The sequence below is a fragment of the Oncorhynchus tshawytscha genome, unplaced genomic scaffold, assembly GCF_018296145.1.
Source record: "Oncorhynchus tshawytscha isolate Ot180627B unplaced genomic scaffold, Otsh_v2.0 Un_contig_6812_pilon_pilon, whole genome shotgun sequence".
NCBI classification, from domain to species: Eukaryota; Metazoa; Chordata; class Actinopteri; order Salmoniformes; family Salmonidae; genus Oncorhynchus; species Oncorhynchus tshawytscha.
This window is the reverse complement of record NW_024608224.1, coordinates 40,001-50,000: the sequence shown is the minus strand read 5'-3', so window position 1 is coordinate 50,000 and position 10,000 is coordinate 40,001. Positions and strand designations below refer to the sequence as shown.

General features: G+C 42.7%; 1 protein-coding gene across 1 annotated transcript in view; it reads left to right on the top strand.

The window, feature by feature from the left end:
- LOC121843341 (zinc finger FYVE domain-containing protein 26-like) overlaps positions 1-7,752 on the top strand; it is a 9,444-nt gene extending 1,692 nt beyond the window's left edge. Inside the window, exons 2-4 of the mRNA XM_042312958.1 lie at positions 4,355-4,447; positions 4,559-4,739; positions 7,659-7,752. Of these exons, the coding sequence (XP_042168892.1) occupies positions 4,355-4,447; positions 4,559-4,739; positions 7,659-7,734 (350 nt within the window). The 3' untranslated portion in view covers positions 7,735-7,752. The remainder of the gene's footprint in view (positions 1-4,354; positions 4,448-4,558; positions 4,740-7,658) is intronic.
- Positions 7,753-10,000: the final 2,248 nt, after the last annotated feature.

Below are 10,000 nucleotides of genomic sequence, written 5' to 3'. Positions count from 1 at the left end.
ATCTGTGTGTAAAACCAGTTGTACTTGTTATTGAGCTCTCCTATTACGGTGCCCAGTTGGTTTTCTACAGTGGGTATCAGGCGGATTCACCTCCTTGGATTTTTAAAAAAATGTAGTTTTATTACAAAGTGTGATTGAAATAGATATATATTTTTTGTTGTTGTCATTGAGCTACACAATATACTCCGTAATATCAAAGGGGAAATAACATTCTACACATTTTTACAAATTTAATCAAATGTAATAACTAAAATATAGTCGTATTGAACCCCTTTGTTTAGGCAAGGAGAAAAAAATGTGGCTTAATAAATCACATTAATAAGTTACATGGACTCACTGTGTGTGAAATAATATGGGTTTTTGAATGACTACCCCTTTCTCTGTCCCCCATACATACATCTGTAAGGTCCCTCAGTCAAGTGTTACATTTTCTAGCACAGATTCAACTACAGTACATTGACCTGGGAGTTTTTTTTTTTTCAAAAGATGCCTCATGAAAAGGGCAGTGATTGGTAGATGGGAATCAATAACAAATCATGCATTGAATATCTCTTTAAGCGCGGTCAAGTTCGTATTTATGGTGTGGATGATGTATTAAAACACCCAGACACATCAACTGAGCTGCTGGACAGGAAAGAAACTGCTCAGGGATCTCACCATGAGGAGGCCATTGGTGATTTTAAAACCTCTACAGAGTTCAATGACTGTGATGGGAGAAACCTGAGGATGGATCAACGTTGTAGTGACTCCACAATAATGGCCTAAATGACAGAGTAAAAATATACAGAATATAAAACAAGGCATAGCAATGAATGTTTGGCCTAAATGCAAAGCCTTATGTTGGGGAAAATCGAACACAACACGTCACTGAGTAACTTCCTCCTTATTTTCAAGCATGGTGGTGGCTGCATCATGTTATGGGTATGCTTGACATCAGAAAATACTGGGGAGTTTTTCCAGGATAAAAAATAAATGGAATGGAGCCAAGCACACGCAAAATCCTAGAGGAAAACTCACCTTTCAGCAGGACAATAACCTAAAACACAAGGCCAAATGTTCCTGACTGGCCAAGTTAGTGTTGATTCAATCTATTTGAAAATCTATGGCAAGACTTGGAAGATTGCTGTCTAGCCATGATCCCCAACACCTTGACGGAGCTTGAACATTTTTGAACATTTTTGAAAGAATAATGGTGTGCTAATATTGCACAATCCAGGTGAGCTGTAATCTTTAAAAAGACTCTGTAGAGACTTTAATCTTTACCCAGAAAGACTCACAGCTGTAATCTTTACCCAGAAAGACTCACAGCTGTAATCTTTACCCAGAAAGACTCAGAGCTGTAATCTTTACCCAGAAAGACTCAGTGCTGTAATCTTTACCCAGAAAGACTCAGCTGTAATCTTTACTCACAGCTGTAATCTTTACCCAGAAAGACTCACAGCTGTAATCTTTACCCAGAAAGACTCAGAGCTGTAATCTTTACTCACAGAAAGACTCACAGCTGTAATCTTTACCCTCACAGAATCTTTAGAAAGACTCACAGCTGTAATCTTTCACCTGTAATCTTTAGAAAGACTCACAGCTGTAATCTTTACCCAGAAAGACTCAGAGCTGTAATCTTTACCCAGAAAGACTCAGAGCTGTAATCTTTACCTCAGAAAGACTCACAGCTGTAATCTTTACCCAGCTGTAATCTTTACCCAGAAAGACTCACAGCTGTAATCTTTACCCAGAAAGACTCACAGCTGTAATCTTTACCCAGAGAAAGACTCAGAGCTGTAATCTTTACCCAGAAAGACTCAGAGCTGTAATCTTTACTCCTGTAGAAAAGACTCACAGCTGTAATCTTTACCCAGAAAGACTCACAGCTGTAATCTTTACCCAGAAAGACTCACAGCTGTAATCTTTACCCAGAAAGACTCAGAGCTGTAATCTTTACCCAGAAAGACTCACAGCTGTAATCTTTACCCAGAATCTTTAGACTCACAGCTGTAATCTTTACCCAGAAAGACTCACAGCTGTAATCTTTACCCAGAAAGACTCACAGCTGTAATCTTTACCCAGAAAGACTCAGAGCTGTAATCTTTACCCAGAAAGACTCACAGCTGTAATCTTTACCCAGAAAGACTCACTGTAATCTTTGCAGAAAGACTCACAGCTGTAATCTTTACCCAGAAAGACTCACAGCTGTAATCTTTACCCAGAAAGACTCACAGAGCTGTAATCTTTACCCAGAAAGACTCAGAGCTGTAATCTTTACCCAGAAAGACTCACAGCTGTAATCTTTACCCAGAGCTCACAGCTGTAATCTTTACCCAGAAAGACTCACAGCTGTAATCTTTACCCAGAAAGACTCACAGCTGTAATCTTTACCCTGTAATCTTTACCCAGAAGACTCACAGCTGTAATCTTTACCCAGAAAGACTCACAGCTGTAATCTTTACCCAGAAAGACTCAGAGCTGTAATCTTTACCCAGAAAGACTCACAGCTGTAATCTTTACCCAGAAAGACTCACAGCTGTAATCTTTACCCAGAAAGACTCACAGCTGTAATCTTTACCCAGAAAGACTCACAGCTGTAATCTTTACCCAGAAAGACTCACAGCTGTAATCTTTACCCAGAAAGACTTGTAATCTTTACCAGAAAGACTCACAGCTGTAATCTTTACCCAGAAAGACTCACAGCTGTAATCTTTACCCAGAAAGACTCAGAGCTGTAATCTTTACCCAGAAAGACTCAAACATGCATTGAAAGACTCAGAGCTGTTGAATACTTATCTAGTGAAGGAAAGATCACAGCTGTAATCTTTACCCAGTCATTTTTTACAGAAAGACTAAAGCTGAATCTTTACCCATTTAATCTTTACCCAGAAAGACTTTGTAATCACAAACATGCATTGACTAAGTGTAATTTGAAGGAATCAAATAAATGACCATTTAATCACAGTGTAGCACAATAACATTTGAAGGAATCAAGTGAATACTTATGTATATGTTGAAGTTGTAAGTTTACATACACTTAGGTTGGAGTAATTAAAACTCGTTTTTCAACCACTCCACACATTTCTTGTTAACAAACTATAGTTTTGGCAAGTCGGTTAGGACATCTACTTTGTGCATGACACAAGTCATTTTTCCAACAATTGTTTACAGACAGATTATTTCACTTCTAATTCACTGTATCACAATTCCAGTGGGTCAGAAGTTTACATACACTAAGTTGACTGTGCCTTTAAACAGCTTGGAAAATTCCAGAAAATGATGTCATGGGGTTAGAAGCTTCTGATAGGCTAATTGACATTATTTGAGTCTATTGGAGGTGTACATGTGGATGTATTTCAAGGCCTACCTTCAAACTCAGTGCCACTTTGCTGGACATCATGGGAAGATCAACAGAAATCAGCCAAGACCTCCACAAGTCTGGTTCATCCTTGGGAGCAATGTCCAAACGCCTGAAGGTCCTATATCGACATAACCTGAAAGGCCGCTCAGCAAGGAAGAAGCCACTGCTCCAAAACCACCATAAAAAAGCCAGACTACGGTTTGCAACTGCACATGGGGACAAAGATCGTACTTTTTGGAGAAATGTCCTCTGGTCTGATGAAACAAAAATAAAACTGTTTGGCCATAATGACCATCATTATGTTTGCACCAGTCCCTCCTGCTTCACTGCAGGAGGGACTGGTGCACTTCACAAAATAGATGGCATCGTGAGGGAGGGAAATTATGTGGATATATTGAAGCAACATCTCAAGACATCAGTCAGGAAGTTAAAGCTTGGTTGCAAATGGGTCTTCCAAATGGACAATGACCCCAAGCATACTTCCAAAGCTGTGTCAATGTGTATGTAAACTACTGACTTCAACTGTATATCATTTATTTAACATTTTGTAAAGGATATATTGCTTCTGTCATTAATACTTGAGTTGGTGTAGAGATATAGACGAGTGGCATATATTTATTTTATACCTTTATTTTACTAGGCAAGTCAGTTAAGAACAAATTCTTATTTTCAATGACGGCCTAGGAACAGTGGGTTTAACTGCCTTGTTCAGGGGCAGAACGACAGATTTGTACCTTGTCAGCTCAAGGGATTTGAACTTGCATCCTTTTGGTTACTATGCAAGCCATTCTAATGACCGACACGCGCTAGGCATCTTCAGAGGGTTTTCTGTTTTTGTTAACACATGTCATTTAGTGTTTGTTTACATCCCATAGTAACGCTGTAATGTCACGAGTTACTTTTAAAAAGTTACGTTCCTCCAACACTGAATTTACACATTTGGACTTTTTTTTTAGATATGATGTGTACAAGTCTACAACGTTAATTACTTCGACCTCTCTCTGTCCCCAGATTCTGTGATCAGTCTCCAGGATGACCAGTGTCCAGCCCAGGACAGCTGTCCATCCACCCCCTCTAGGATGGGAACACCTCCACCTACTGCAGGTCAGAGATCATTCTATTGTCTGTTATACTATATTCTAGTTTATTATACTCTGTTCTATTATATGAATACATTGTGAAGATAACAATGTTGTTTCCGTCTCCTAACTCCAGGTAGTACCCCCATGCACACCTCGTCCTCCAGCAGTTCCCTGGACAGAGGGTCGACGGGCAGGAGAATCCAGCGCTCCCCGATCAGTTCCAGCCCCCAGACAGAGCCCCGGTTCGTAAGGACTGGGTCCCAGACAACCAGCAGCATGTCTGCATGGTCTGCCAGCGAGAACGCTTCACCATGGTGAGAATAAGGGCCCCCGTGAAAGTCTAGAGTCTGGTCCCCTGTAGCTCAGTTGGTAGAGCATGGCGCTTGTATCTACAAGGTAGTGGGTTCGATTCCCGGGACCACCCATAGTATGTATTAGAGGTTGACCTCTAGTATGCATAAGTCGCTTTGGATAAAAGCATATGCTAAATAGTATATATTTATATACAGTGTCTTGCGAAAGTATTCGGCCCCCTTGAACTTTGCGACCTTTTGCCACATTTCAGGCTTCAAACATAAAGATATAAAACTGTATTTTTTTGTGAAGAATCAACAACAAGTGGGACACAATCATGAAGTGGAACGACATTTATTGGATATCTCAAAAATTTAACAAATCAAAAACTGAAAATTGGGCGTGCAAAATTATTCAGCCCCTTTCATTTCAGTGCAGCAAACTTTCTCCAGAAGTTCAGTGAGGATCTCTGAATGATCCAATGTTGACCTAAATGACTAATGATGATAAATACAATCCACCTGTGTGTAATCAAGTCTCCATATAAATGCACCTGCACTGTGATAGTCTCAGAGGTCCGTTAAAAGCGCAGAGAGCATCATGAAGAACAAGGAACACACCAGGCAGGTCCGAGATACTGTTGTGAAGAAGTTTAAAGCCGGATTTGGATACAAAAAGATTTCCCAAGCTTTAAACATCCCAAGGAGCACTGTGCAAGCGATAATATTGAAATGGAAGGAGTATCAGACCACTGCAAATCTACCAAGACCTGGCCGTCCCTCTAAACTTTCAGCTCATACAAGGAAAAGACTGATCAGAGATGCAGCCAAGAGGCCCATGATCACTCTGGATGAACTGCAGAGATCTACAGCTGAGGTGGGAGACTCTGTCCATAGGACAACAATCAGTCGTATATTGCACAAATCTGGCCTTTATGGAAGAGTGGCAAGAAGAAAGCCATTTCTTAAAGATATCCATAAAAGTGTCATTTAAAGTTTGCCACAAGCCACCTGGGAGACACACCAAACATGTGGAAGAAGGTGCTCTGGTCAGATGAAACCAAAATTGAACTTTTTGGCAACAATGCAAAACGTTATGTTTGGCGTAAAAGCAACACAGCCCATCACCCTGAACACACCATCCCCACTGTCAAACATGGTGGTGGCAGCATCATGGTTTGGGCCTGCTTTTCTTCAGCAGGGACAGGGAAGATGGTTAAAATTGATGGGAAGATGGATGGAGCCAAATACAGGACCATTCTGGAAGAAAACCTGATGGAGTCTGCAAAAGACCTGAGACTAGGACGGATATTTGTCTTCCAACAAGACAATGATCCAAAACATAAAGCAAAATCTACAATGGAATGGTTAAAAAATAAACATATCCAGGTGTTAGAATGGCCAAGTCAAAGTCCAGACCTGAATCCAATCGAGAATCTGTGGAAAGAACTGAAAACTGCTGTTCACAAATGCTCTCCATCCAACCTCACTGAGCTCGAGCTGTTTTGCAAGGAGGAATGGGAAAAAAAATTCAGTCTCTCGATGTACAAAACTGATAGAGACATACCCCAAGCGACTTACAGCTGTAATCACAGCAAAGGTGGCGCTACAAAGTATTAACTTAAGGGGGCTGAATAATTTTGCACGCCCAATTTTTCAGTTTTTGATTTGTTAAAAAAGTTTGAAATATCCAATAAATGTCGTTCCACTTCATGATTGTGTCCCACTTGTTGTTGATTCTTCACAAAAAAATACAGTTTTATATCTTTATGTTTGAAGCCTGAAATGTGGCAAAAGGTCGCAAAGTTCAAGGGGGCCGAATACTTTCGCAAGGCACTGTATACTGTATAATATATATATTTATATAATATATATATATATTTATTATATTATAGAGTGGAATGGCTAAAATAAGCCACTTGATGAATGAATAAGTGGCGGACACTAAATGAGTGAGTGGCGGACACTAAATGAGTGAGTGGCGGACACTAAATGAGTGAGTGGCGGACACTAAATGAGTGAGTGGCGGACACTAAATGAGTGAGTGACGGACACTAAATGAGTGAGTGGCGGACACTAAATGAGTGAGTGAGTGGCGGACACTAAATGAGTGAGTGACGGACACTAAATGAGTGAGTGAGTGGCGGACACTAAATGAGTGAGTGAGTGGCGACACTAAATGAGTGGTGAGTGGCGGACACTAAATGGCAACAAAGAGAAAATGGTGGCATTGGTTTCCCACAGACAGATTAAGACTGCTCATTGGTTTCCCACAGACAGATTAAGACTGCTCATTGGTTTTCACACAGACAGATTAAGACTGCTCATTGGTTTCCCACAGACAGATTAAGGCTGCTCATTGGTTTCCCACAGACAGATTAAGACTGCTCATTGGTTTCCCACAGACAGATTAAGACTGCTCATTGGTTTCCCACAGACAGATTAAGACTGCTCATTGGTTTCCCACAGACAGATTAAGACTGCTCATTGGTTTCCCACAGACAGATTAAGGCTGCTCATTGGTTTCCCACAGACAGATTAAGGCTGCTCATTGGTTTCCACAGACAGATTAAGGCTGCTCATTGGTTTCCCACAGACAGATTAAGGCTGCTCATTGGTTTCCCACAGACAGATTAAGACTGCTCATTGGTTTCCCACAGACAGATTAAGGCTGCTCATTGGTTTCCCACAGACAGATTAAGACTGCTCATTGGTTTCCCACAGACAGATTAAGGCTGCTCATTGGTTTCCCACAGACAGATTAAGGCTGCTCATTGGTTTCCCACAAACAGATTAAGGCTGCTCATTGGTGTCCCACACACAGATTCAGGCTGCTCATTGGTGTTCAGTACAGGAATAGACTTCATCTGTGTTGGGTGAACCGGCTCATGATTTGTTGTGTGAAAGTGACTCTCCACTCCATCCTATTGTCCTCCTCAGTTCAACAGGCGTCACCACTGCAGGAGGTGTGGTCGTCTGGTGTGCCATGCCTGCTCCGACCACAAGATGGCGGTAGAGGGCTGCACTGAGGAGGAGAAGGAGAATGCGCGTGTGTGACCAGTGTTACAGCTACTTCCATCCAGAGTAAGACCGTTAGACCCTACTGGCAGTAAAAACCTACACACTGCTTTATTCACTGTCGTTTGTCACGATCTCTCTATATTAATCCAAGGTAACATATCAGAATCTCTGTATATTGACCCCGAGGTAATATATCACAATCTCTGTATATTGACCCCAAGGTAACATATCACTGATTTTTCTATTTTGTTTGTTTCATCACAGTTCTGATGAGATGCTGGAACAAGCTGAAGGTAAAGGGCGCTATCATATTCATAACAGACGTTAGTATGAAATGTCTTCCTAAGGCTACTGCCTCTTCAGCTGCTGTAATGTGAAGGTTTATTTGACATGGGGACAATGCACATTGATCAACGTTCTGTAAATGTCCCAGATTTAACTAGCCGGTTAGCTAATCACAATTTGTAGTCCTTGGATAGTGCGTGACTCGCTCTCTCTTCGCTTCCCTTCTCTCCCCATCTTCCTCTGTCTCTCTCCATCTTCCTCTGTCTCTCCCCTCTTCCTCTGTCTCTGTCTCTCCCCTCTTCCTCTGTCTCTCCCCTCTTCCTGTCTCTCCCCTCTTCTCCTCCCTCTCTCTCCCCCCTCTCACTCTCACTCCTCGTCTTCCTCCCTGTCCCCCCTCTCTCCCTGACCCAGTTGCAGGTAGTCCTATGTCAACAGAGGGAGTGTTAGATTCAATGCTTCACCTGCCAGAGGTCACTCACCGTCAGTTTCACCTCAGCACCAACCCTGCAGACAACCTGCAACTACAGACAGATTTCTACTATGAACAGGTCAGTTATATTATAACTACAGACAGAGTTCTACAATGAACAGGTCAGTTAAATTATAACTACAGACAGAGTTCTACAATGAACAGGTCAGTTAAATTATAATTACAGACAGATTTCTACAATGAACAGGTCAGTTAAATTATAACTACAGACAGATTTCTACAATGAACAGGTCAGTTATAACTACAGACAACAAGAACACTAAGGCAACCTGCCTAAATGACTTCCGACCCGTAGCACTCACATCTGTAGCCATGAAGTGCTTTGAAAGGCTGGTCATGGCTCACATCAACACCATTATCCCAGAAACCCTTAGACCCACTCCAATTTGCATACCGCACCAACAGATCCACAAATGATGCAATCTCTATTGCACTCAACATTGCCCTTTCTAACCTGGACAAAAGGAACACCTATGTGAGAATGCATAACTACAGCTCAGCGCTCAACACCATAGTGCCCTCAAAGCTCATCACTAAGCTAACTACCCTGGGACTAAACCCCTCCCTCTGCAACTGGATCCTGGATTTCCTGACGGGCCGCCCCCAGGTGGTGAGGGTAGGTAGCAACACATCTGCCACACTGATCCTCAACATTGGAGCTCCCCAGGGGTGCGTGCTAAGTCCCCTCCTGTACTCCCTGTTCACCCACGACCGTGTGGCCAGGCACGACAGTTGTAGGCCTGATCACCAACAACAATGAGACAGCCTATAGGGAGGAGGTCAGAGACCTGGCAGTGTGGTCTCTGCCAGGTCACCAAACTCTCCCTCAACTTGAGCAAGACAAGGGAGATTATCGGTGGACAACAGGAAAAAGGAGGGCTGAGCACGCCCCATTGAGATCGACAGAGCTGTAGTGGAGATGGACCACATCACTTAAGGACCTACCATGGTCCAAACACACCAACACAGTCGTGAAGAGAGCACGACAACACCTCTTCCCCCTCAGGAGGCCGAAAAGATTTGGCATGTGCCATCAGATCCTCAGAAAGTTCTACAGTTGACAGGATCTTGACTGGTTGCATCATTTCTTGGTTTGGCATCTGACCGCAAGGCGCTATAGAGCTAGTGTGTACGGCCCAGTAATCACTGGGGCTGAGCTCCCTGCCATCCAGGACCTCTATACCAGGCGGTGTCAGAGAAATTTCCAAAGAATTCAGCCACCCAAGTCGGTCTGTTCTCTCTGCTACCGCACGGCAAGCGGTACCGGAGTGCCAAGTCAATCTGTTCTCTCTGCTACCGCACGGCAAGCGGTACCAGAGTGCCAAGTCGGGGACCAAAAGGCTTCTGAACAGCTTCTACCCCAAAAGCCGAGGCGGCAGGTCGCCTAGTGGTTAGAGCATTGGTCCAGTAACCGAATGGTTGCAAGATCGAATCCCTGAGCTGACAAGGTAAAAAGTTGTTTTGTCCCTGAACAAGGCAGTTAACC